The sequence below is a fragment of the Mangifera indica genome, chromosome 6 (genome assembly GCF_011075055.1).
Source record: "Mangifera indica cultivar Alphonso chromosome 6, CATAS_Mindica_2.1, whole genome shotgun sequence".
NCBI lineage: Eukaryota > Viridiplantae > Streptophyta > Magnoliopsida > Sapindales > Anacardiaceae > Mangifera > Mangifera indica.
This window is the reverse complement of record NC_058142.1, coordinates 688478-715343: the sequence shown is the minus strand read 5'-3', so window position 1 is coordinate 715343 and position 26866 is coordinate 688478. Positions and strand designations below refer to the sequence as shown.

Sequence of the window (26866 nt, the reverse complement as noted above, 5' to 3'; positions counted from 1 at the left end):
AATTATAAAAAAAACTGTGAAATTATTTTCTAATTTTATATATTAATTTTTTAATATTAAAATATGATTGTAAAACTCGAATTGAATCAGTTGATTCAACCAAGACCTAATAACCAACTTGGTTTAGGTCAAATTTTAATGTTATATGATTTCATTTAGATATATATTTGTTTTGATTTTCATATAATTTATTTTAATTAAAATATATATTAAAAGAAAAGTAATAATTTTTGCAATTGATCCAATCTTAACAATTAGGAGAATATATACCAACCCATCAAATGGTTTTGATTGTCAGTTATTCTCATTTTTATGTCAGAAATGTTAACATTCAAACTAGAAAAAACCTAAATAATAGAATCAAAAATATTTTATTGTCTATTATCTAAAAATAGCTTTCAAAAATATTTTATCTAATTTTAAACAAATATATTTTTATTTATAAAAATTGTACTTAAAATTCAATCATAAAATATTACCCATAATGATCAAATGAAACTTTTTTTGGGAATAAGAATAATATAAAGACCAAAGACCACTTATAAATTCAAATCAAGATTTGATAATTGTTACATTAAATTCTTTGCCAAATAAATTAGATAACAATAATAAATAATCGGATAACATTACAATACCCTTTTGTCTCATTTTTTTTTTTTTTTTAGAATATTTAGATTACTCAATCAATATTCAGTTGTTGATGAGAGTATGCAGTCAAATTCCGTATCGTAGTGTGTATAAAAAACATGATTTTTTTGGTTTCGTGCATAAATTGTACCATAAGATACATTTTTTAAAAAACATTAATAACAAATAAATAAAAAATAAAAAATTCTAATTATTACACATCATATTGAAAAATATTACAAACACTTTTAAATTTTTTCATATATATTTTTATCATATCTTATTTTTAAAAAATATATATATGATTATATCGGAAATATATATCTTATAATAAAATACATTTTAAGGTAAGATATTGTTTTCTTTTTTAATAAGAAATTTTTACTTAAGTTGAATTATCTTTTGGAGTTAAATTTATCAAACCAAATAATTAGGTAAATTTAAATTCAATAATCAATTTCATAATTATAAGTTAAAAATTTAATATTTATATATAATTGACGAGTATTGAACCATGCTCTCCGGTTTGGACGCTTCCCACCTTTGTTATTTTAACCACTCCTCGAGGGCTAAACGTACCATGGATGTGATAGACCATGAGGCAGCTTTAGGTAAACAAAAATGAGAACGGATGTAGAGGATGAAAAAGACATGGAAGAAGACCAGAGAGAGAGAGGCAAAGAGTTGCCAGAAAGGTAACCAGTCATTTGTTACTTGTTTACTGCGAAGCTCAAAGCAACCTTAATTTTTCCACTGTTTACACGTAAATTAATTTTAACATTTTCCATCAATTTTTAATTTTTGATTTTTTTTTCGCCGACACTAAACTCAAAATCACCCTCTCTTCATTGCTACTCTCAAGCTTCGAATCTCTCTCTTTCTTTCTTAATGGCGTTGTTGCCTCTCTCAACATTCACAACAACTGCCCCCCCTACCCTCACCTGCTCATTCTCTTCTTTTTCTTCTTCTTTCTCGGCTGCGTCTTCATGTTGCTGTACCATGCACTCAACATCACCTGAACCTCATCTCTGATCCTCACCTTTTACAGCCGGGGAAGAGAACGGTACGGCCGCCCACGAAGCAATGGCTGCCCAAATAAGACCTTTTTTATCTGTTGTGTTCATTTTGTCCGCTCTGGCTCACGTTCATTGCACTACTGATGCTAATGATGGTACTTGTTTTTGTTTTTCAACCGATGAGATCAAGTTATATTGGTTTTTTGTTTGGCTTTTGTGTGTGGGATTTATGGGTTTGGTTTAAAGTTTGATCCTTTATGGGCCATCTGTTTGGTTGTTAAGAAAATGCAGGAAAGTGGGTTTTGAAAAAGTTTGAATCTTTTGTTTGTAATGTTGTTTGAGTATTGGAAAAAATCCCATTTTTGGGCTGTTTTATTTGTTGCAGTTCAAGCTCTTCAGGTTATGTACAGTTCACTAAACAATCCATCACAGCTTACTAATTGGAAAAGTAATGGAGGTGATCCATGCACAGAGTCGTGGAAAGGAGTCTCTTGTGGGGGATCTGCTGTTGTTTCAGTGTATGAGTTAATATAATAAATGTAGATTTCATTTTATTTTCTCGTTATAAAAATCGATTTTATATGTGATTTTGATTATGGGTTTTATCTGTTGCTTTTTTAACAGTGATATTTCTAGGTTAGGACTCAACGGAACATTGGGATACTTGCTTGCAGACCTTATGTCATTAAGAAAATTGTGAGAAAAATCCTAGCTTTGTTTTGTTTGTTGGGTACTTGGGTTTAATGAAGTTATCTATACCATTAGTTAACTTGATTATTTTTCATAGTCTTTATCTATTTATTTTTATTTATTTTTGCTAGCGATTTGAGTGGCAACAACATTCAAGATACAATCCCATATCAGTTACCACCAAATCTTACAAGCCTGTAAGGTTTTATTGTTTATTTGTAGATTCTATTCATGTTTTTTATTAACTTGCTTGGTGTGCTGATTCTTGTTCTTCGTTGTATGATGCAGAAATCTTGCAAGCAATAACTTTACTGGAAATCTTCCTTATTCCATTTCTACCATGGTTAAGCTCAGTTATCTGTAAGTAGGTTGTCTTGGAAGCTATGAAATTTGATTTGTCTATCATGCAATTCTTTTGCGATTTGGAATATGTCTTATTGCGTGATCAAGTGTCATTTGTTGTATAGGAATGTAAGTCAAAATTCACTCACTCAGTCAGTTGGCGACATTTTTGGTAATCTTGCTGCTCTCTCAACCTTGTAAGACATCTTACTTGAATGCAAATTTGTTACTATTGTTATGTTAGTTTGGTTTCTGTAATGTTTAGGCTGTTATAATTATAATTCTGAGAACTTTAATTTATTATCTGTTGTATTACAGCAAATCTAATTTTGTTCAATATGGGCTTTGTGCATTAATTATGAAAATTTGATTATTGAGATGTAGCATTTGAGCCATTTCAGCTCAGTGCCTACTGAAGAGCATCTATAACTTTTGAGAAATTGCAACTGTTGGTTGTTTCTAAATTGTATTGTTCAATAACCATTGAATTAAATGCAGAGACATCTCGTTCAACAACTTTTCTGGAGATCTTCCCAATTCATTTAGTTCCTTGTCCAATATTTCTGAACTGTGAGTAAATTGATACTTCCTTCCTGGGGAAAAAAATTGCAATTATTTGTGAAGTTCTATGAGAGTGCTCATGATATCTGAATTTGTTGCAGCTATATGCAGAACAATCAATTGACTGGAACTCTTAATGTTCTTACGAGTTTGCCATTGAATACTCTGTAAGTTTCACCTTACATGTTGGGGCTGGGTGTTGTATTATCTTCTCATCTGTTCTTATCTCACCTAAACTTCCTACAGAAATATTGCGAACAACCATTTCAGTGGCTGGATACCTCGAGAGCTTAGTTCAATCCAAAATTTTATGTAAGCTTTTGCTGAATGTTCCTCTCTTTTGATGATTCTTCCCTGTTCATTCTTTTAATGACTTCTTCATATTGTTATCAATATAAAATTAGATATGATGGCAATTCTTTTGACAATGGTCCGGCTCCACCACCACCTCCATACACTCCACCACCGCCTGGTAGCTCTCATAATAATCAGACTGGTTCTGGATCTGGCTCACATGCACCTCCAGATATTCAATTGTCTGATTCAGATGAAGGATTGTCACTTGGATCTATTGTAGGCATAATTCTGGGTGCTGTGGTTCTGGCTGCCCTTGTGCTACTTACTCTTTGTTATTGTGTTCGAAAGAATAAAAGGAAGGTTAGTGGTACAAGAACTTCTGCGGGAGGTTTACCTTTCAGCATTACTAATGGTGGGTTTTTGTTGCTCTGTTTTTACTCTCTTGCATCTCCTATTCTAATTTAGTTATAAGGTTATGTACATAGTTTCGCATTAGATGTTAAGGTAGGGTTACATTTTCAATGAGTGAATCTTCATGGATCAAAATTTAGTAATAAGGTTGTTCTTCTATCGTCTATATCATTTATATGGATTTGGTGTAGTTTAATTGTCTACACTACCTTAACATCAATGTTATGGCAATAGAAGAAATTCTTCTTTAGGCAGCCTGCTTGGACTTATATATTCATCAACCATTTTCTTTTTGCAGTAAATTCTGAGATACAAGAGCCAAGAGTGAAAAGTGCAGCTGCTGTTACTGATCTGACTCCCCCACCTGCAGACAAATTGGTGGTTGAGAGTGTCTCAAAAAATGGATCCTTAAAGAATATGAAGTCACCTATCACTGCTACTGCATATACCGTTGCTTCACTCCAAACAGTTACCAATAGTTTCAGTCAAGAATTTCTTATTGGTGAAGGTTCCCTTGGTCGTGTTTACAGAGCGGAATTTCCCACTGGAAAGGTAACTGAATGGTGCTGTAATTGTGTAAAACAATACAATGGTTCTACTGTGGTCCATGACAATTAGACTAGGGTGCAATATAATAAGCTTTATATCTGCTAGGCTGGTTTTCTACTACTATAATTCTGCCGTAAGAATCTAATGATGTCCTATATGTGCTTCTCTTCCTTTTTCTATATATATTTAATGAGCTTGCTATATCTATACAATCTTATTGTTGCAAAGAACCCTTAATATCTCTGGTTCACTATACACCCACATAGACCATCATTTTGACACTTAGGTTTAGCAGTGTGGCAATACTGCAACATCTGACTCTGAGGTATGTTTTACTCATGCATCTTATTATGCATTATGATGATAACTTTTTTGTATTTGGCTTGAACTAGATAATGGCTGTTAAGAAGATCGACAATGCGGCACTGTCATTACAAGAGGAAGATTACTTTCTCGATGCTGTTTCTAATATGTCACGCTTGCGGCACCCAAACATCATTACACTGGCTGGATATTGTGCAGAGCATGGTCAGCGTCTTCTGGTGTATGAGTATGTTGGAAATGGTAGTCTGCATGATATGCTGCACTTTGCTGATGATAGCAGCAAGAACCTGACTTGGAATGCACGTGTTAGGGTAGCTTTAGGAACTGCTCGGGCTCTAGAGTAAGTGACATGCCTATGACAATAGGTTGTCCCTCCTCTTCCCCCTTTCTCTGTAGGAGGATGTTTTGGTGGTTGAAATTTGTCCTTTTTCTAAACTTTTGCTCTGTTATCAGGTATTTGCATGAAGTGTGCTTGCCTTCTGTTGTACATAGAAATTTTAAGTCGGCAAACATTCTTCTCGATGAGGAACTCAATCCCCACTTGTCAGATTGTGGTTTAGCTGCACTAACACCAAACACCGAGCGGCAGGTAATTAACTAGAGTACGATACCATTTTCACATTTCATGCAATTGCTCTTAATGTATTTTTTTCTTATAGGCTAGCTCCATGAATGCTGTTCTTTTAATGTTTAACAGGTTTCCACTCAGATGGTTGGTGCATTTGGATATAGTGCCCCGGAATTTGCCTTGTCAGGGATATATACAGTAAAAAGCGATGTGTATAGCTTTGGGGTAGTTATGCTGGAGCTGTTGACTGGTCGAAAGCCACTTGACAGGTAACCTTGTTTTACATTATTGTCACATTTTTGTTCCTGGACTCTGGTGGTTTACTCAAATTGCTCACGTTTCTTGTATTACCTGTTCTGCAGTTCAAGGCCAAGATTGGAGCAATCACTTGTGAGATGGGCCACTCCCCAACTGCATGATATAGATGCATTGGCAAAAATGGTTGATCCTGCCTTGAATGGCATGTATCCAGCAAAGTCTCTGTCACGCTTTGCTGACATCATTGCTCTCTGCGTCCAGGTAAAATTGTTATCGATGATAGACTGCTAGATAGTTGATGTCATTTCAACCTTCTATTTTCGTGTTTATGTAACTTTCTGGTTGCAGTATTACCCATCCTTATATTCATGTACATGTTAATCCTGCCGTACAGCCGGAACCTGAGTTTAGGCCTCCGATGTCTGAAGTTGTGCAAGCATTGGTGCGTCTAGTGCAAAGGGCCAGTGTTGTCAAAAGGCGTTCCAGTGATGAATCGGGATTTGCCAACAAGACCCCAGAGCATGAAGCTTTCGATATGTCATTCTAATCATACCAACCTTGTTGAACATGGAAATGGAAGCTTCCAATTTTGTATACAGCCATGCCTGAGTACTGAGGAGCATACAGCTTCAGAGAAAAAAGAAAAAGCAAAAAAGATATGTAATTATTCCCCATAAAATTTTCTTCATAATTTTTTTTTTAACAATGTAAATTAAAGTATATATACATGTGTTTAGCAGCTTAATAAAAAATTGTGGGTTTGATTCGAGTGTTGAAGATCATATTTTAAGTTCTTTTATTTCATATATTTAATTGTTGTGGTTGACAGTTGTGATAAAGTGGATGTATTTTAGAGAATGGGCTTTTATTAGACATGACAGCCAGTTTTCAGCTACCTTAAGATTCTGGTAGAAAAGACTGGCACTAACTTCATAAAGACAAAATGGTCAACCTACCGATGTGACAATTCTTGTAAAAAATTGATGGGAAATCAATTATTATAGGTCGGGCCCTTCAGGGCAGTTGTGCGAAAACGTAGGTGATATATAATATTAAGATTAAAATTTTAATTTATTTAATGTGATAATTACGATATTACTCATTAAATTCCCAGTTTTATTAATTTTAGGTTGAAAGAGTACTTTAATTCAAAAGTTTTTGTTAATCAAAAAAATTTTAAATCCTGACCAAATGTCAATTTGTTAAAAGCATGATCTATAAATTGATTAATTTGATTGGTTGAATAAGTGATTATTATTATGATACAATTAAAATTTTAAAATTAAATTTAATTATTTGATACTAGCGTAACACTGGATCCATTTGGTTTAATGGTTGAACCATGGTTTTAATCATTGGATAAAACTTACCCAAATTTAAATCAATTGAAGGGGATCAGGGGTTAACAAATGTCACATTGTTTTTTTTTTTTTTTTTTCTGAAACAAAAATTACAAATTACATGCATGTGATTAATATATATAAGAGTAGATTACTATTTTTCACCCAAAGTTGGAGGAAGCTATAAGTTCCCACATCTTAAATTCCAAAACTACAAATTTTCACTCAAAATCTAAAAGAGCTTAAACATCTATACCGTGTGGTGTTATTTGATAATTAACTATATAGGGGTTAAATTAATATCTTACTTAGTGATGATAAATTAATATGTTAAATTTAATATTGTTTTTAGTTGAAATACTAATAATTATAAAATATAGAAAAACTTCTGAATGAGTGTCATGGGTAAAAACTGTGGGAGAGGGTAAATTGATATTTTATCTTGTGGGAGTAAAATAATATTTTTTAAATTTCATATCGATTTTTTTAAGTAAACTTTTACTTATGATATCTAATAAAATTTTGAAATCTAATCATCAATGATATCTAATACTGGATATTAAATCTTGATGCGCATGCTTGATTATTTGTGTTTTAAAATAAAGTTTGAGAGAGAATCTCATTTTACTATTTGACTATGTCTCAAGTAAAAAAAGTTATTTTTTATAAAAATATTTTATTAAAAAACAGACCAAAAATTTAAAAATTATATATTAACAAATTTTAAAATAAAACAATTTTAATTTGCCCCTAATAATGTAAATATTAGAGAAAACCCTTAGAGTTGGAAAATGTCTAATAAACCCACCACCACTCGTGACGTAAAATTATCAAAAAACCCCACCACACCCACCCCGCCTGGTTGATATCAAAAAACCCCTGCATACTGAACTTTCCGTAACCCCCTGCCACGTAATACTCCTGTGACCCGCCTGGTTTGAAATATCACAAATTCACCCATCTTCAACTCTTCTCACCACGCCATACTGTGTCTTGACACAGTGTTGACGGGACAGAGTCTTTGACAAAAATTGTGTCTTGTCAACTCATCTTCAGTATCAGCTTCAATTTCGGTTAAGAAAAATATTTTAATGGCTAAAGTAATGATTTTTATGACAAGCCAGTTTCTTTTAGAGGTTTTATTGGTTGATGCTGATTATCGAATATACCATGGCGGAGGGAAGATGCCGACTATTCGACCAAACAAACAAAGACTTGAAGCCATCTTCATGAAGAATTCCACCATAGAAGGGAAAGTCTTTGAACAGAGAATCAGGAAGGCAGTTAGACAAACTAAACATGTACAGAGAAGGCCCAAGGCAAGGAGCGTGCATCTGTATCCATCGAGTAAAGAATGTGTGTGTACTGCAGATTAAGCTACCCTAGAACTGGCTAGTTCTATGAAAACAAACCCAATCCGCAGGGATGTCAGGTCAGTACCAATTGTAACATGTAACATTTATTGTTCATTAAATTTTACCTTACCATTCATATTCATATGCTCTCATTGAATGAATGAGAATGAGAGCATTTTTTTCTTAGAATATTGAAACTGGCCTTACTGATAATGGTATTCTTACAATGTGATTCAAACTCCCAGTCAAAACAATTTCACCAAAGCTGAATTGGCCTATGGCTTGGATGACATTGAATTCTATATCCAGAACTTGGGATCCCAGTGGAGCTACAGTAAACCAAGGTGGATTCAAGTTAACTGTTGTCCCATTTGGTGGCATTACTGAGCTAAAAAAAGTCTCTGATTTGTTTCCCACATTCGTGAAACTCCTCTGTACTGTAAGCGACCTCACCAGTGATGATACTGTCACCGAAGGGAGATTCAAGTTGGCTGGGTGGCTTAGCGACTGGTTGCACCATGCTCCGGTCACTGCCTTGATTGTAGACCGATCAATGTCGGGCAAAGAGCATAAGAAACTGATGTAGTCTTCAAATTCTGTTTCAGTGTCATATATTGTTCATGTAAAATCATATAAAATTTCACTTTAAATCCAAACAATATAACACCGTCAAATTTCATATCTATAACTACATCTTGACAATTTAAGAGTTTACTATACATAGTCTATCACGGTTTTATTTATAAACTTTACAATTTAAAATGCGCTTAAATAGTTTAGGAGTGTTGAAGATTAATTTGAAGATTTCTAGATGCATCTTATATGACACAAGTTCATAAACATATTTTAAAGTACATCTCATATGACACAAGTTCAATGTTTGCACAACTTTAAGTTCAATATTCAATGTATAAGCTCATTTTCATACATAATTCATACACAAGTTCAATATTAATAGTATAAGTTCAATGTTAAGTTATTAATGACTAATATACAAGTTCAATATTAGGTTCATGTACTTAGGATTTTAAAAGTCATTCTTGTACCTATAAATACTCTAGTAGTTTTGTATTTGAACTATGAATGAAAATTATAAGTATTCCTTTCAAGTAATTCTCTCTCACACAAAGCCTCTCTCTTATAAAATTATCTCTTATCTCTAACAAAGTGGTATCAAAGCCTAGTTCTTTTGAGAGATCGCAAATAGCAATGGAGTTTACTCATTTCAATTTCCTTGCCTCACAAAAGAAAATTAGGAAACTTGGTGTCTATGCATAAAAGTAGTACTTGGCTCATAAGACGCATGGGATATTATTCAAAAAGGTTTTGTACACCTGAAAATGAAGCCGATTTACCACAGAATGAGAAGGATGCTTTGACGGAGATAAGAAAGAATGATCAACAAGCTCTCACCCTCATTCATCAATGTTTAGATGATTCAATATTCATGAAGATGGTCGATGCAACTACCTCAAAGGAAGCATGGGAGATTTTGCAAAGTTCATTTCAGGGAGTTGACAAAGTAAGAAGATTGCGACTCTAATCATTAAGAGGTGATTTTGAAGCTTTGCATATGAAGGATTCTAAGTCAATTTCGGATTATTATTTAAGGGTAAAGATCATCATAAGTAAAATGTAAAGGTATGACGATCAGATTGAAGATGTTCGTGTGGTAAAAAAGATTCTTTGTTTCTTGACTCCAAAGTTTGATTATGTGGTTTGTCATTGAGGAGTCCAAAGATTTAGACTCCTTATCAATTGAACAATTAGAAGGTTCTTTACAACCCCATAAAGACAAGATAAAAAAGAGGAAAGACGAACCATTGGAGCAAACTCTAAAAGAAAAAGTTTCTTTGAAATATGATAATGACGAGACTAACCAAAAAGGACGAGAACGAGGATGATGATAAAGTTGTGGTTGTGGTAGAGGAGGACAAGGTAGAGGTTATTATAACAACTTCACTAATGATGAAAAGAGCCATAAATCGTATAGAGGTCAAGGAAGAGCAAGAGGAAGAAAGAGAGACAATAATTCTACACCAAATGAAAAGAGGTATGATAAGTCTAAATTACAATTGTCATAATTTTCATCATTATTCTTGGGAATGTTATTTTGCAATGACTCATGTTAAGGAACAAGTGAATGTTGTTGATGACAGGCAAGAAGTTGAGGAGCATGTTTTGTTGCTAACACTCAAAGATGACAAGATAAAAAAAGCAAAAATTTTGAAGGTAGATGTGAGAGATTCGTCTAAGGAAGAGGTTTCCATTGAGAGATATAGGGAAGTGCTTGTGGAGTTAAATCGTGAAAGGCAAGCACGACAAGTAGCAGAGAATTTAGCATCAGAATTAAGTGAGAAGTCCAATTGCTTAAAAGCTATAACACATGAGTTAATTAAGTAGTGGGACGAGTATGCAAGACTGAAAGATGAAGCGTTGCATGAAAAGGACGCAGTTACAAGATTGAATGAGAAGTTGCCATAAAAAATTATTAAAGCTAATAATGTCAGGATCAAGTTTGTGAGGAGTCCAATGTGAATCAATAATTTTTAATTAATAAAATGCAAAAACACGATAACATGATAATGCACTTGCATAAGGTGAAGTTGGAAGAACAATATAAAAGATAGATTGATTTTTATAAGCTTGAGTATGAACTTTATGTTATGACAAATGTCCTTGAGGGATATAGAAAGGTTTTGAAGGAGACCTATAAGACATTTGCTGAATATAAAGCACAGTGCCGCAAACTAATGAACCACTTTACAAGGATGTTATAGGTGGCATAGGTTTAGTTCTACGTATAATGGAATTAGAAAAGTAAAATGTGAAACTAGAAGATGAAATAAAGGAAAAAAAAGAAGTAGAGCTTAAGTATATAAAGACACATGATCAAGTTGCGGACATTATTATAAAACCACTCAACTTTGAAGATTTTCATCGATAACGAGCATATCTTGGAGTAAAGAAGAAAATTTTAAATTAAGGGAGAGTGTTAAAGATTAATTTGTAGATTTCTAAGTGCATCTCATGTGACATAAGTTTGATGTTTGCACAACTTCAAGTTCAATGTTCATAGCACAAGTTCATGTCCATCTATGATTCATATACAAGTTTAAGTTTATGTTCATACACAAGTTCTATGTTAAGTTATTAATGACTAATATACAAGTTTCAGTGTTAGGTTCATGTATTTAGGGTTTCAAAAGTCATCTTTGTATCTATAAATATCATAGTGGTTTTGTATTTGAAGTATGAATGAAAATTATAAATCTTCCTCTCAAATAATTCTCTCTCACATAAAACTTCTCTCTTATAAAATTAACTCTCCTCTCTAATAAAAAGTTTATAAACTATTTCATTAGTCTACTTTCAATATCATAAGCAATGTGATATGTTTATATATACTTAACATTTTTTTTTTTTTTGTTATTTTGTCAATGTGAGATTTCTATAAGGTGTTATAATCGGTGCAACAATATTCAAGGTTACCTGCTGATAAAACCAGGCCTGGATCAATAGCATGAGTTGCACTCACAAGGCCTGCTCCAAAATCGAAGTAAGTGGAGTTATACAAGCTATTGAAATCAAACCCTTCTGCCATTATACGTTCTCCATAATTATCATACTTGGTAGCAGTGGTGGAGATTGCGGAAGCAATCATCGAAGGAGTCCATGAAGGATTATTTTGCTTGATGAGAGCTGCAATTCCAGCTAGATGTGGTGCTGCCATGCTTGTGCCAGACAATAGTGCAAAATAGTATCCTAATATTATCAACCAAGTTTGATCAATCATTTACTAATGAGAATATATTAACACAATCTTGAATATGGTTGGATTCGATCTAAGCTATTCCAATTACTATCAAGTTCGATCAGTCTTGTTTAGATTTTGGATCGAATTTAAGCCAAATTTTGAATAGCTGATAAATTAATTACCTGATAATATGGGCTCTAAGGCGCTGATGGGGCTCCAGGCTGCCCAAATTTGGTGGCCTGGTGCAAGTATATCAGGCTTTAGCACATCGGTGGGATTCCTATTAAGATCAATAAAGTCTGGCCCCCTTGATGAGAATCTACTAACACTAGGTGCTCGACCCTCAAATGAAGCAACTCTTCCCTCTCCTAAGGCAGCTTGTGCATTAAATTTGGTGGCCAATCCTCTTTCATCCCTATCAGTCTGTTGCTCATAGTATTGCAAAATAATCTGCAAAACACAATAACATAAATATCTTACATTGCTTGGAATGATAACTAGTAGATTGGTTAAATAGTCATAAGTTTTCAGACTGTCTAGATGCGTTTGAGGTTATAAATCTCAATATTAAAACTGTGATAGATTATGTTTAAAGTAAACAATATCTTGATAAATAATGGGCTGAGCTATTTGATCAAAATATTACAAATGGTATCTCAATCATTTTGCATGTTCTTTTTAACTATAATTTGTGAACCTCAACAAGGAAGTGAGTCCCTTGAGGGTGTGAATCAACTCACATCCCACATTAGGCAAACCTTAGTAATGGCATTGAGTTTTGTAGAAAAGGTAAATTACCCTGACATCCTATATCCTATATCATGACTTGTGAATTGAAAAGCAAAATCGTGATGGACGACAATAGGACCAAGATGTTGCATTGATTTTGGAATAACTTGTATTAATATCTTGGATGCAATATATGCTGATTATTGGTACCTGTGAGCTGGAGACTTTTGGTATCAAAATTCCTGGAACATCAAAGGGAATGGGCTCAGCGATGTAGTCACCATAATCAGACTTTGCGAGTAGAGCAAAACCAACGAATCCTAGAGTTCTTGCTGTGTTGATGATGGCAGTGAGTGTTGAAGTCTCGTTATAGAAGCCAGCCGAGAAGGTGCAAATGACAATACTTCCTTGCACTAGAATAGGATCAAAAGCTTCTGGGCATTGGCACTCTTCAATGAACTGCGGAGTCCTTGGAAATGTCCCATTTACCTTGAGTGCATCCTTGGCCAACACTAACTTCGAAAGTAATAACCCTCCCATAGTCGGCCCTGAGCAAGAAAAATAAAACAAATTTCGAAGGAAGATTGTAATGACGTTGGTACACTGCGAATATCATATCTAAATGCAACAATATTTTGTGCAACCTTGGTCATAATTATTATCCTGTATTCCTACACAATTTTTTGCATAGAACAAATGCCACTTTAAGGGGGAGCCCGACTACCAAGTTGGTAAATTTGGAGAGACTAGTCAAGCAATCTACAGTTTAGGTCTCCACTTCAATATAGGATACTTGACGTTAATATATGCATTCAAATCCATTTACGGAATGAAAAATTGAACCTGAGTACTCTAACTCCATTTTGAGTGGGGAAGGTTTGCCACAGCTCTAGGATGGAGCCTAGAAGGGGCTTGGGCAGCATGGATGTAGTGTGTGTGGTTGTTGTTTTTGTAGGCATGTTGGTTGGGAGTTGCTAGGTTGGAGGCATGCACAATAAAGCCAAGGGGCGACATTGAAGAGGTAATAAGTCATTTCCGTAAAAACTGATCGAAAGTTTGAGTTGCTATTCTAAAGACTTCAAAGCGGAATGAAATCAGTTACCCTCAGTCTATGGGGACATACAAGACTGATTTCGAGAAAGAAATATCGGGTGCCACACGAGTAGGTCAAAATGTTTCTGCGAACGTGTCAATAGATTCCACACTATCATATGTCTAAGTAATAGTCGCTAACCTTTACTGTATTGATACGTTAAACAGATTCAATCAGGTGATATGTTTGGGAGTAGAAGTTACCTGATAATCCAACACCTCCAACTTTTTGACCATTTCCGAGGAGGAGAGAACCAGGGTAATATCTGTCTGTGCTGCAGGCGGCGGCGCCAACGGCCCAAGGGCTATAAGACACGACAGTAGAGGGGCCAGGCCCGCGATTCCCGGCAGCCTGCACCACAAAAACTCCAGCTCGTCTTGCAAACAGCATGTAAACATCAAAAAGACTTAAGAAAGTTGGTGTATCCGTGGGCGGCTCATCTGGTCCAATAGAGAGATTTATGATATCCACCCCATCTTGTGTTGCCTGTGATGATTTAGACCATAAACAGATTCAAAACACTTGTATTACTTCTCTTCCCCAAATCAATTTCAACCATTATTGAATGAAAAATATGCTGAAGGTGTCAACTTAAAGCTGCATGCATGCTTGCATAAGCGTATATATCTTTAATTTTTTAGTGTAATAATTTTGAGTTCAAGCTTTAATTAATTGGAGTTAGTGTAGTAAGAAATATCACTAACAAAATAAACTGTTTTATTGAAAAACAAACGAATTAATTTTAAACTAAACTGAAGTTTTAACTTAAAATCGATTCACTTGAGTCCTACGTGTACCAATTTTGCTTTGCTTAAACTGAAATAAAAGGGAAAACATTGAAAAGGAAGATGCGCATACTTGGTCAATTGCTGCAACTACATCTGCAAGAGTTCCCACAGTGGGATACAAAGCCTTGTAAACAGCAATTCTGAAAAGGGTTGAGATTATTAGGTTAAATAAACAGGTCGCTGAAAAGTACAACGGTGTAGACAGAACTTGTATTACTTAGCATTTTCCAGCCATAAACAGTGATAAACTGATGACCTACCGGGCTCGCGGTGCCATTCCGCTGGCTCGCCCGTAGAAGTAGCCATTCACGACCACCGGAACACCAGCGTTTCCAGCAGCCGTTGATGCCACATGGCTGAACAAGCATGAACAAACATAAACAATGAGTCGTACTAAAAGTTAGCACCCATTTTTTTAGTACATGCATGAAGTATTATTCTAACATTATCACATTAAGACGAATTTTCCATTAATGAAAAAAGTATCTATGGGCTCCGCTGCATATACCTGCCATGTCCAACTGCATCATAAGGTGAAAGAAAGTCCACAGAAGAGTTAAGAGTGGCGACTGCTTGGGCACCTGCTGAGAAAAACCTAGCCGAGACAATCTTTTCATTGCAAGAAGTCGCAGGAAATTGAGGACCAGTTTCACAGGCACCCGAAAAATGAGAAATATTTGAGCTGAAAGGATTCAAAGGATCGTATGCAAAACTTGGATGCGATGGGTTGATTCCTGTGTCAACAACACCAATCACAATCCCTTCACCTGCCTTCTTATCTCCTCTAGCTTCCTGTGCCCAGACTCCTTCAGGTAACCCTAGGAATTCAGGAGTGTAAGTTGTCATTAATGTGGCTCCTCTATCTCTCTCTACCAACTTTGTTTCTTTAGCTTTTTTGAGCTTCTTTGCCTGAAATTCATGTAGAAAGAAGTATGAAACTTTGTTTTCTGGAGGGGATTTTGAATGGTTGAGTGAATGAGAGTTACCTGGGAGGCGGTTGTGTGGACTGCAAAGCCATTAACAATGTGTTTAAAGCTATAAAGCTTGTTGTAGCTTCCAATTTCTAAATTGTTTTGCAGAAACTTGTCATGTGAATCCACCAGCTTCTTTGCATAAGCCTTGGAAACATCACTAATCATAAGCACAAAAACTCCATGAATTAAGACACAAAGACATGGGATAAAGACAAGGGTACTCAAAATTATTCGAAAACAAAACTGAATCGATATCTTGATTGAAAATTAGGTTATCTGAAAAGTTGGTTCAATTATCAGTTCAAGAATATATCAGGAAAAAGTTTATCGTTTCAATTATGAGGTTGTTCATGTGTTAAAACTAGTTAATCAAACCAAACCAATTAATATCTAAACTAAGAACCAAACTGAAAAAAGAGTTATTTAGAAAATGATTCACTTACGAGTTTTATAAAATAATAAAACCAGTTTTTTGATTCAGTTAGAGTTTTCGATTTTTGAAAATTGGTTATCAAAACCAATATTCGTACTAAAAACCAAACTGAAAAATAAATTATACAAAAACTAGTTTAATTACTATTTAAAAATATAACAACCTATTTTTAGTACACAATTCATGTACACAGTGATGTGTCATCATGTAATTAAATGATTTTAAAACATGTGTCACTATAGGATAAAGAAATATTCAATCACATGATGACACCTTATTTGTGTATACAAATTGTGTATAAAAAATATGTATATATAGTTTTATTGTATAACAAAATAAGTTTTTTTGTTTGGTTACTTGATTATCTATTTTTAATAACTAATTAATCAAACTGAACCGATTTTTTTAAAAATGAAAAAGAAAGTAACACATCATTTAAAAAAAAGTGAACAAAATAAAAAACAGAATAACATAATCTTCTAAAATTCAGTTCAAAACTGATAGACCTAAAAACCGATTTAGTTTCAGTTTATAACTTTCTTTAAATAAGAATTTGATTTAGTTTCAGTTAACCGGTGTTGATAGGTGATCATATAAATACAACTGTACCTGTTGAAATTGGGTTTTATTGTATTACTGGCAGTGAAAGCGGAGCCATGAAATGCAACTGGGTCGTCACCTTCCATTAAAACCAAATATATATCCCGTTTTTCTGCAAAGCAAGGAGTCAGACTCACAAAGACCAGCAGCACAGAGTGAAGCCATGAAGAGGCTGATAAGGAACCCTTTTTCGCCATAATGCTTACTGAGAATAGCGAGATGGGGTTGGCAATTATTAAGGTCAGTACGCACTTCATTTACAGATATGGAAAGAAGGCAAAAACGTACGCTGAACTGAACCCTCATTGTTAATGTGAATAAAGCTGTTTACTGAGTTGTATAATAAAAAGCTGTTACCACTTTCGCTTGCTTGTTTCCATGAGTCTTAGCTCACGCTTTGCTTGCTTAGATGAGAAATTATAAATGATATATCACTTCATAATCCATAAATGAATACTGATTTTATGGAACTGTAATTTGTCGTATTCATCAGCGAAAACATCACTGCTTTGTTTATCAAAGTCAAAACTCTGCCGGCCTACAACTGATGGCACATAAAAATTTCTAACTGTACTTTTCTTTTTTTAAGAACTCTCAGATTTTTCTGCAGAAAAACCAAATTTTATTATCAAAGAAAATATGAAAATTTAAGAAAAAACAAAATTTGATCCCTCTAATGCATAAAAAGTGATAATTAGATATTTTCAAATGTTGTTATCTGATATTAAGAATTATATAAAACAAAAAACACATAAATATCCGAGGAGTATACACCAAGCAAATGTTATAAAAATACTCAAAGGAGAGGAAGATAAAGCACATAAACTCCAAAAAGCTAATTAGACAAATGCTAGATAGCACAAAACTGCAACAAGATGTCAAATTCTACCTTGAAATCCACAACCTTAAAACCGAATTACATTACAAATATTTATGACAATGTCCCATGTGAAAACTATGACATTGATGAAACAAGCACTATATCTGCTCATACAACATTGATTAATCCATGACAAATAGAGATAACCGTGAAAGAAAATATCTGAAGCCCCTCTTGCGTGAAGATGCAAAGATGATCAATGAACCAAAAAGAACCATGAGAAACTTGCCAAAAGCCATAAGAGTGTATTAATTGGCAGCCATGTCCACTTATTAGGCATATTATATAAATACAAATGTAGAAGTTGCTAATTAATGAATTAAATTGACATCGAATCCAGCTTGAAGTTAGATGATGAACAAATACCAGAAGCCATAAGAAAGCCATTGCTCAAAATGGTAAACAATTCAAGATCATAAAATTAAGAATTATAACCAACAAACCAGATAACATGGACTAGCTATCAGGCAGTTCACAACCAAATATTGTTGCTTGAATTCCTGGATTAAGATCTTAATTGTGAGAAAACTACATTTGACATTTCCAGGACAGCTTGAAAAAAGAGACAAATCTCCTAAACCTAGAGTAAGTACACATTGTCTTAAAATAAACATATTACTAACAGGCTCCAGTCTGACCAGAGCACAACATAGCTTTATGGACTATACAGCTCACATGACATTCTACAAGTTAACAACGGAAAGATGACCAACCTTCCTTCATGCACCCCAATGCCCCCAAAATGTAATCATCTCTTTCGCCGCTTGGGCTCCACCTGCTTGTTACAAAAAGGGACATAGACCTTAAATAGTTATGTAAATATATAACGCAGCAGGAATATACTAGAAATTAAATATTCAAAAGCACCATCGCCAACTAAAATGATGGCATTAGCTCTAGGCTCTCCATTGCATAGAGAAGAAACATTATAACGCAATGAATCATTTATAAACTTTACTGTTTAATGCCTTGTGTCTAACCTCAATAATTTACAAACTAGAACTCTTAAACTGTAGATATTGAGCAAAGTAAAAGCTCACATATCATGTCCACAGAACTAACTTGGATAAGATATAACAGCAAATCATTAAAGCAATGATATGGTTGAATTGATTACCAACAGATATTGAGACCCAAGTGAACATTGTGATCACAAAAATGTGTAGAAGTAAAACAACATAATATTTTATATAACAAAAATTTGCATACATTAAGACACAATTATTTGTCATCATTATAAACCGCCAATTCAGGTGTCTTGTAAATATACAACGATAGGACGGTAATCAAAAGTAACAAATACAGTTTGTCATTTGCTTAATCAGGCATATTCTAGATGGCTGAGTTATATCTATCAACTGTATTTTTTGTCATCATTATAAACCACTAAACAATTATTCTTGTTTGTAAATGATAACATTGTTGAGTAACTTGGATCATCCAATTTTTTGTTTGACCTTGAATCATCTACAGAAAAAATGATGGTGGAAAAAAAAACATTAACTAGTCTTAGTAAATGACAAACAAGAAGCTTAATTTATGAGAATGTAACATACTGGGATTGCCTCTCAAATATCATTTACCACCAAATGAGCACTTCCACTATCAAATGGACAAGAACTTTATCAATTTCCTTTTAAAAGAAAAAGAACAAAACTAGCAACTAGTCACCTTGACATCATCAGTTGGTGATGAAGCAAATCCATTTTGGGATCTTTTGACCTCATCATCAGATGAACATTCAGAACAAAGAAAGCGATCAAGCTTTTTTGCTTCTTCAATAGTCATGCCCACACAAGCAGGATGATACCTACAATGAGAATGGCATACAGATAGTATGTGAGTCATTACCTGTGCAAGTATATTAGCAGAAAGTTTAACCACAGTTGATTAAGAATTTGATGCTTTTTAACCAAGAGGTTGGTACCCAACACATGTCAAAGCAAGAGTATATGACCAGCTTGTTACTTTCTTTGTCTCTTGAACACATGTCAAATGAAGGGAGAGAGTGTACTAAACATTCCTCTTCCACAGTTTATCATTGCTCCCTCCCCTCCCCCTCTCCCAAATGAGTTTTACCACTCTTCCAGATGATTGAGACAGAATAAGAAGTGTAATTAATGATCTTCAAATATCATCTAATCCTTCAAATTATAATGTTGCGTATGAATAATACAAAACTGAAACACCGGATATTTCATAGTAGAATGTAAATTAAAAACAAAAGTGAAGAAAGAAAGAAAAAATGCACAACTATATTACCAGTCCTTGCACCCCTCACATTGTACCATAAGATCATCTGGGTTATACGGCATCTCGCATTTGCAATACCTTCAGAACATAAGAAAACAGTTTAAACCCTCAATGACTATAACATACTACATATTTAACCAGTCACAAATAGCAATAAAACCACAACTCACACAGCAACTCGATCTGGTGTAAAACCCCCTGTAGCAGCCTTATACTCAAATCTACAGTAGTAATCTTCTGCACCAACGTTCTCAAGCTTAGTATAGTTCTTGAAAGAATGAACAATGCACTTCCCTTCAATCGTGTGAGCGCTCTGCATGTCGTAGTGATCTGACAAAAAGAGCTCCTTCGCTCCATGGAATTGTCTCCTTCCTCCAAGCGATTCCTCAGGGCGATAGTACCACCGAACATGAACCTTGACATTGTTTCGAGCATCAGATTCGATCTTCTCTATTCTTGCCACATAAGGAGGCTTACCGGTGTCCGATGGTCGCATCAACACACAATCCCCAACTGCAAACAAGAAATTCAATTCTTAGCAGTAATAACCACATTTCTAACAAACACATAACCACCATAACTCTGACATCCAACTACATAACCACGAGAAAGATATTTCACAACTTCAGCATAAAAAATAAACATTTCCCAACTTAGACATACACTTATATACATTTATCCATATATAAGCACATTAATATATGACAGAATACCCAAATGTAAAACAACCAACATTCATTCCATAATCATAAAAAATAAAAAATACCCACATGCGAAACTACCTCAAAATTCTATTTTGAACATCAATCCAACATTTTTAAATGCATACATAAAAAAACAGATACACGCAAACGTAAATGTGTTGAGAAATTAAATTAAACGACACATACCTCTAACAATCTTGTTGGTGCCTCTGATAGTGTAAGACTCAAGGTCTCTTTTGCCAAGTTTGGTCTTGGTTGCGATCCCTGGTCTAGTTTTGGCCATGAAAGCTAGGGTTTTTCTCTTGTAGCTAGAACAAAAAAAGGCCCTTTCTGTTTTAGATTTTAAAAAAAGGAAACGCTTCAGTTCCTCCAATGGTTGAAATGCGCTGCAGCAATCGTTCAGAACCTAGAATTTGGGCGTGTAAGAAACCCTAGGCCCTCACTTAGAGAAGCATAGAGACAGGGAGAGAGAGAGAGAAGCAGACTGTAACTATGGAAAGGAGTTTTACAGCTTCCTTTTCTATGTCAAGTTAATTAATTAATTATACTTAGTCTATAATTAATTACGTCGGTTTAATATTGGCTCAGATTTTCATATGGTACTTGCATTTCCTTAATCCAATACTTTTCTGCCACGTGGCTTTACATAGCAACATAAGTTTATTGGTCGGAAAATTAAATGCGCATTAATGAAGATGAACTCCAATTATCAATGAGACCGATGTTTTCAACATTTCACATTTTCATTGGAGCCTCTAACAAGGTGTAAATTCGAGCTTGTTTTACTGTTTAATTCCAACAAACTAGGTCCAATCTAAAATTTATCAGTTTATCGAGCCCATGGCCCTATTTCTTCTCTAACGTTACCACTGATTATCAATTTTTTAAAGTTTAAACTTAAACTCAAATTAATCTTTCTTAATTAGTTTGTTTGATCACCAGTTTAGAGAAGACAAGCCGCAGATCTTTATAGTTACTTGGGAGGCAGACTATGCGACATTCTGAAACCCACGAATCCTTCATATTGTAAGAACATGGATTAAGGAAAATGATGATTTTGTCTCAATTTACCATGTAAATATATGACATGGCATTTTATGTTTGGGATTCAACTAGAAAATTCAAAGATGAAGCCTCAAACACAAAAAACTGATACATTAAAATGGTTATCCTGCTAGGCATCTGGGTATTTTAACCAAAATGACAATTTTATGTTCCTTCGAAAATAAATGAAGATTCTGATTCTGAATCAACGATTAATCGGAGTGTGCATCCGCTCGACAATCTTGTTCACAGCATCACGGGACATTACCAATGTGTCATGCAGCAGAATACTGTAGACATTCAATCCCTGCAAAAGCATTGATATGAAACAAGTTCAAGATTTGAAATGGAAACTAACTACCAGAATAGTTACATTAAGAACATAAGAGAGTTCTTGATTACAGCCATGGATATAATCGCCATTATGCAGAGAATAAGGAAAATTTGGGATTCAAGTCGTCTTTTGCAGCAGGTAAAATTCTAGATGCAAAGTCAATAAAGAAAACATATTTGAAATAATATTTCTCATCCAAATGCTTTTTGAAGATAAAATGCTGTGATGTCAAGCAGAGTTGATTTTACTATGATTTTCTACCTGGATTCAAATCGATTCAAATTTTCATGGAAAATCAACAACCACTTTGTAAAATGAAAAATGAGATCTAATTAGAGTTAAATTTTAAAAAATCTGATAACGTGTCTTAGGTACAACAAAAATTCAAAGGGCATTAGAGAAACCTTCAAACGTCCAATGATACAGAACAGGATTGCCATAATTTATGATATCACAAAAGAAGGCTATCAAGTTGTCTGCAAAATATATGGAGCCAATAACCCACCAAACCGCATGTATGAGCTTCATTCAAACTCAGAGGTCAAGATATCAATCCTCCAGTTCCAGATGATATAAACCCAAAAAAAGAACCAAAGCATAAGGATTTGATTGTGTAACTTACAATTGAGGGCAGTACGTTGACGTAATGTAAATTTTGCGTAGCCAACTTCAGCTTTTCATTGATGGGGCCACCATCAACTAGCAAAACTTTCTTCGTATTTTCCATTTGTTTGTAATTATTCACAATATTCTTGGTTTTATGCGTCGGAACCTCCAAATCCTCAAAAATCATAAGCTGTTCATTATTGCAACATATCCTAGTTAGGTTTCACAAATCAATTAGAACTAAAAAACAATACAAATAAAAGAGAAAAATGCGGAGCATGGCATAAGTTATGGCCAAGAAACAAGTAATGAAGAACACCAGAAGCAAAACATTGTGTATGTGTACACACACACACACACACACACACAAAAAAGAATAGGGACAATAAAATACAGAGCAAAGCATGGGGCATAATCTTAATTTGAGTACTCAATTTAGAATATAGCAGTGAAGTCTATCAAGGATTGAAAATGCATTAAATTTAAAGTATGGGTTTAATGCGATGCCACCTACTTTTCACTCTTCCTCAGCCTACAGACTATATCAAGTATGATAGGTAGTAACACAGTTAAACAGTTAAAGTAGTTAATGACAGCTCATACTCCCAAAAACACTCAAAATCATAGATATACGTATAAGCTAGATATTGAATCTATCCAACTGTCTCTGTGTTCATGTGTGTGTTCATGTGTGTGCCCATGCGCATGATTGAAAGACAGAGACTTGCCTTCCCTTCTGCTGCTCGAGCTGACAGAGCAATCTTCAATCCTAGACGCCTCACCTTTTTGTTCAGCTTAAAAGCATGGCTTCGCGGCTTAGGGCCATGCATGGCAGCACCACCCCTGAACTGTTAACCGTCCATACATATCATCAAGGTCCAGAGGTATACATCTCATCAATAGAATAGCACTGAAATTTTGAAAAGTCAACAAAACTGATCATTCAAGCATGAAAATGCATACCTGGGGACCACGCAGTGTTCCATGCCTAGCTCGACCAGTACCCTTTTGCCGCCACGGCTTTCTCCCAGTTCCACTGACCTCACTAATAGTTTTTGTTGAATGTGTTCCCTGTTAAACAGTAAATCAGTAAATTATGCCATCCATTTATTCTACATTAACTCTTGACAACCTAAATTTACAATTGACTACACACTATCTATATAGATTTCACCCTTAACCTCACCATTCCCCAATTTAAAGAAGACAGATAACCATACCGCATTATAAAAAAAGTTCTGGAAAAATCAAGGAGAAATTAGAAAGATGTAATATTTTCTGGGTATTCAACTGCAAAAAGCATCTCCCATATAGCTAATACAACATTGATTAAAAAAATATAGTTCCTTTCCCCAGATGCAGTTTTTTTTTTCAGTCGTCAGCGCTCACTAATTAAATGCTTCGGGTATCTAAACATTGATTAAGCACTACCTGTTGTCTTTTTGCTAGCTGCCATCGTACAACGCGATGAATAATGTCCTTCCTGATGGGCACATCAAAAACATCACCAGCCAAGACCATGAGGCCCTTGTCTTCATTGAGGAAATTTGTTACTGGAATCACCAGATCCTGGCAAAGTCCTGCATCATGATACATTCCAGGAATTAAACACTTAACACATGATATATAATCTGAACACACTGAGCAACATTTAGTTTATCTCAAATATTCAAAGATTATGACACTACAAACGATAGAAGGAAACATAAAAGATAAGAACTCACAACAAAGCCATTTAAATCAGTAAATACCCAAAAAGATGTCATTTAAGTCACACAAGCCTAATGAAAAGGAGGTTAAAATTCAATGGAATTAAGCAAAAGAACATAGGTATGGCCATTATCATGGTAACTGAAAAAGGCATAACAATACCATACAGAGGAATTCAATTATTCAAGACATAACTATTAGATCTAATCTTGATGGTGCTGGTAACGGTTTAAAGAACAAGCATTCCAATGTAACCATCAAATCTAATCTGGACAGAAATAGTGAAAGAAGAACTGTTGGTAGTGCTTGTTATCGTTCCAAGCGCATGCTTACGCTTTATGATCCTAATAAAAAAAGTGTGGAAAATTGAGAATACAAGAGAAAGAAAATAGTCTAAATTTTCATTCATTTGGGTTGCATAATACAACACAGTGAGAGTTGTAATTATAAAGACCCAAACCATTAAGCTACCCACTTCAAGAACTAATCATCAATTATTAACAAATTGTTAATGAACTTTGTTGACAGCACCTGTCATGTTACTTTTCCATTTCTCAACAACTCTCAGTGGATGCAACAAACTTCATGAAGTCATCTTTGCTGGTTGATGATGACTTGTTGAATCAGGTGGCCTAAGGGTCCCTAGAAACGCAACTTCCACTACATTGTAATCATACAATTTGAATGCACAAATTTAATGAATTCAAACTGAATTTGAGAAAAAGATTCAAAAGACTATGCCTACTATGAATTGAATAACATTGGATAAACTTAGTAAGGAGGATTGATAAAGTAGGGCCAACACATTAAGTCCATTAGCATAGGAGAAGGAGGATTGCTAATGTGGCAAGAGCAGCCCAATTAAAAAGGAAAAAATGGCACAAAAGCATGTCCACAACATTAGTATGTGAAACAAACTTTTGTAAAATTTTCCTCCAAGGTCTTATGCACAATATAAAGAAGAATGTCAGCGTAAAATGTACTCTAATCACATCCATCAATAATATACCTTTTCAGCTGGAACATTCTCACCACATCAGAAAACTTCCTTTTCCTATTTTAATGGGCCTGATTTTTATGTCCAACTTGAGTGGCCTCACTTCTTACTAAGTTTAGCCAACCTTACCCAATTCACAACTTAATGGTTGATGAAAATTTGATGAATTGGCAGGCACCTAAAGGTCTATAGAAAAACACATCTTCTCCTACACTATGTTTTATTTTGAATCATAACATAATGATATTAGTGATAGAAATAGGTTTTGTTATTATCACATTTCATATCCATAGCTAATGAGAGACTACACTAATTTACAAGCTTTCGGTTACTTCAATTACATAAATGATTTTTAGGTGAAAAATACTTCACGCTAATATCAATAGTAACCATTTGGAGTCAACCAAATAATAATATGCAATTTGCAAGTTTCAACAGCATTCACAATTTGCCTTAAGCAACATAATACCTTTACATCATACAGCTACATTCTAACTTTTAACATACCTATGGTTCGATCCGGAGTTAGAACAGTCTTCTTTGAGAGTAAATCAGAGGGAAAAGCACCATCACTTGAGTCAGGAGTCAAAATAGTAGTCGAAAGCCTTTGGCAAGCAAGTAAACATGACCCACCCTGCATTCAAAAGAACAATCACAGGTTAGTTGATAATACAATCCCTTCGAAAAAAAACCCAAAAATAGAGAAAATTTGAGATATTTAAGCACCATATATAAAGAAAACATTATAAGACTACACAACAAGCAACGAAAACTCATTACTCAACAAATATAGCCAAAAACAAAAACTTCAGCAGCAAAAATTTTACCTTTGAAGTAAATGAGTCATACCCAGATAAAACACCGTGAGAATCTGTTAGACAAAGTAAAAAATAGAAAGATTTAAAAAATTAAAAATGAAACCATTTCAAACCCAGATAAGGAAAGGATAAACAAAAATAAATTTACCACGGGGATTTAGAGACGAATGATTGGCGATACTCGGAGACTCACAGCGACTAATCGCAGAAAAAGAGCCTAAATGGCGTAATAGCCTTCTAGAAACGGACAGCGCCATGGAAACTCCCTACTCCAAATCTTTTAATTGATATGTAATGAAGAATACTCAACTAGTTTCCTAAGTGATGAAAAGAGAAAGCGGGTGCGGCGGCGTTGTTGATGCCGTGATTGAAATCTGGCCGTTGATTGTCTCACAGCCGGCTTTGAGATGATTTCAGTGAAGCTGAGGCGGACAGTTACGAGAGGCGAATTACCCCAGACACCTCTTCGTAAATTGTAAAATAACCCAAAACCCTGTACCTTTTTTTCAAATCTGACCTGTACATAAAAGGCCAAATAACTATTTCCCACCTAAGGTTTAATACAAATACTTTTTCTCGAAAATCTAAAGTCTCACCTATCTATTAAACTTTACTGTTACGTCAAAGGTAAAATTATCATTTAGAAACCTATTATAAACTTATATTTTTTATTAACCCTAAATTTTTAAATTTTTATTTTTATCTTTTAAACTCATATTTTTCATATTTAAAAACTCATCTTTCCCCCAAGTCTAGGTTGAAAACTTTTCTCCATATGCGCCACCCTCTAACATTTTAGAAAGTTACA

General features: G+C 34.5%; 4 protein-coding genes across 4 annotated transcripts; 1 reads left to right on the top strand and 3 right to left on the bottom strand.

Moving 5' to 3' along the window:
* Positions 1–1440: 1440 nt before the first annotated feature.
* Positions 1441–6420, top strand: LOC123219463 (protein STRUBBELIG-RECEPTOR FAMILY 8-like). The gene is made up of 16 exons (XM_044641442.1): positions 1441–1798; positions 2029–2161; positions 2268–2339; positions 2465–2530; positions 2622–2693; positions 2801–2872; positions 3174–3245; positions 3338–3403; positions 3483–3548; positions 3641–3945; positions 4243–4496; positions 4886–5157; positions 5271–5406; positions 5515–5654; positions 5748–5904; positions 6038–6420. The coding sequence occupies exons 1-16, from the start codon at positions 1711–1713 to the stop codon at positions 6188–6190; spliced, it is 2124 nt and encodes a 707-aa protein (XP_044497377.1). The 5' UTR covers positions 1441–1710; the 3' UTR covers positions 6191–6420.
* A 2009-nt stretch (positions 6421–8429) lies between these two features.
* LOC123219462 (subtilisin-like protease SBT2.4) lies at positions 8430–16958 on the bottom strand. The gene is made up of 10 exons (XM_044641441.1): positions 16722–16958; positions 15692–15836; positions 15214–15614; positions 14966–15061; positions 14776–14845; positions 14121–14403; positions 13035–13372; positions 12278–12545; positions 11831–12103; positions 8430–8934 (listed from the first exon to the last, which is right to left on the bottom strand). Exons 1-10 carry the CDS (start codon positions 16907–16909, stop codon positions 8522–8524), a joined length of 2475 nt encoding a protein of 824 aa, XP_044497376.1. The 5' UTR covers positions 16910–16958; the 3' UTR covers positions 8430–8521.
* A 1105-nt stretch (positions 16959–18063) lies between these two features.
* On the bottom strand, positions 18064–21074 carry LOC123218055 (chromatin remodeling protein EBS). Its single transcript, XM_044639257.1, has 5 exons — positions 20736–21074; positions 20016–20358; positions 19855–19923; positions 19264–19402; positions 18064–18367 (listed from the first exon to the last, which is right to left on the bottom strand). The coding sequence occupies exons 1-5, from the start codon at positions 20830–20832 to the stop codon at positions 18341–18343; spliced, it is 675 nt and encodes a 224-aa protein (XP_044495192.1). The 5' UTR covers positions 20833–21074; the 3' UTR covers positions 18064–18340.
* Positions 21075–21588: 514 nt separating this feature from the next.
* Positions 21589–26546, bottom strand: LOC123218166 (50S ribosomal protein L4-like). The gene is made up of 8 exons (XM_044639420.1): positions 26207–26546; positions 26068–26111; positions 25748–25874; positions 23965–24113; positions 23497–23604; positions 23262–23381; positions 22550–22723; positions 21589–21900 (listed from the first exon to the last, which is right to left on the bottom strand). The coding sequence occupies exons 1-8, from the start codon at positions 26313–26315 to the stop codon at positions 21799–21801; spliced, it is 933 nt and encodes a 310-aa protein (XP_044495355.1). The 5' UTR covers positions 26316–26546; the 3' UTR covers positions 21589–21798.
* Positions 26547–26866: the final 320 nt, after the last annotated feature.

What these genes read in the sequence shown, in the direction of transcription:
- LOC123219463 (XM_044641442.1), top strand. Translation starts at nt 1,711, where the DNA reads ATGGCTGCCCAAATAAGACCTTTTTTATCTGTTGTGTTCATTTTGTCC. An exon ending in CTTATGTCATTAAGAAAATT is followed by an intron (nt 2,340 to 2,464) that starts GTGAGAAAAATC and finishes TATTTTTGCTAG; the next exon opens with CGATTTGAGTGGCAACAACA. An exon ending in CGGAATTTCCCACTGGAAAG is followed by an intron (nt 4,497 to 4,885) that starts GTAACTGAATGG and finishes GGCTTGAACTAG; the next exon opens with ATAATGGCTGTTAAGAAGAT.
- LOC123219462 (XM_044641441.1), bottom strand. Translation starts at nt 16,909, where the DNA reads ATGGCGAAAAAGGGTTCCTTATCAGCCTCTTCATGGCTTCACTCTGTG. An exon ending in ATAAAACCCAATTTCAACAG is followed by an intron (nt 15,837 to 16,721) that starts GTACAGTTGTAT and finishes GCTTATGATTAG; the next exon opens with TGATGTTTCCAAGGCTTATG. An exon ending in AGGCCTGGTTTTATCAGCAG is followed by an intron (nt 8,935 to 11,830) that starts GTAACCTTGAAT and finishes ACACTGAAACAG; the next exon opens with AATTTGAAGACTACATCAGT.
- LOC123218055 (XM_044639257.1), bottom strand. Translation starts at nt 20,832, where the DNA reads ATGGCCAAAACTAGACCAGGGATCGCAACCAAGACCAAACTTGGCAAA. An exon ending in TGTGAGGGGTGCAAGGACTG is followed by an intron (nt 19,403 to 19,854) that starts GTAATATAGTTG and finishes TTCTCATTGTAG; the next exon opens with GTATCATCCTGCTTGTGTGG. An exon ending in CACCAACTGATGATGTCAAG is followed by an intron (nt 18,368 to 19,263) that starts GTGACTAGTTGC and finishes TGTAACAAGCAG; the next exon opens with GTGGAGCCCAAGCGGCGAAA.
- LOC123218166 (XM_044639420.1), bottom strand. Translation starts at nt 26,315, where the DNA reads ATGGCGCTGTCCGTTTCTAGAAGGCTATTACGCCATTTAGGCTCTTTT. An exon ending in AACTCCGGATCGAACCATAG is followed by an intron (nt 24,114 to 25,747) that starts GTATGTTAAAAG and finishes ATCATGATGCAG; the next exon opens with GACTTTGCCAGGATCTGGTG. An exon ending in CTCGAGCAGCAGAAGGGAAG is followed by an intron (nt 22,724 to 23,261) that starts GCAAGTCTCTGT and finishes AATAATGAACAG; the next exon opens with CTTATGATTTTTGAGGATTT.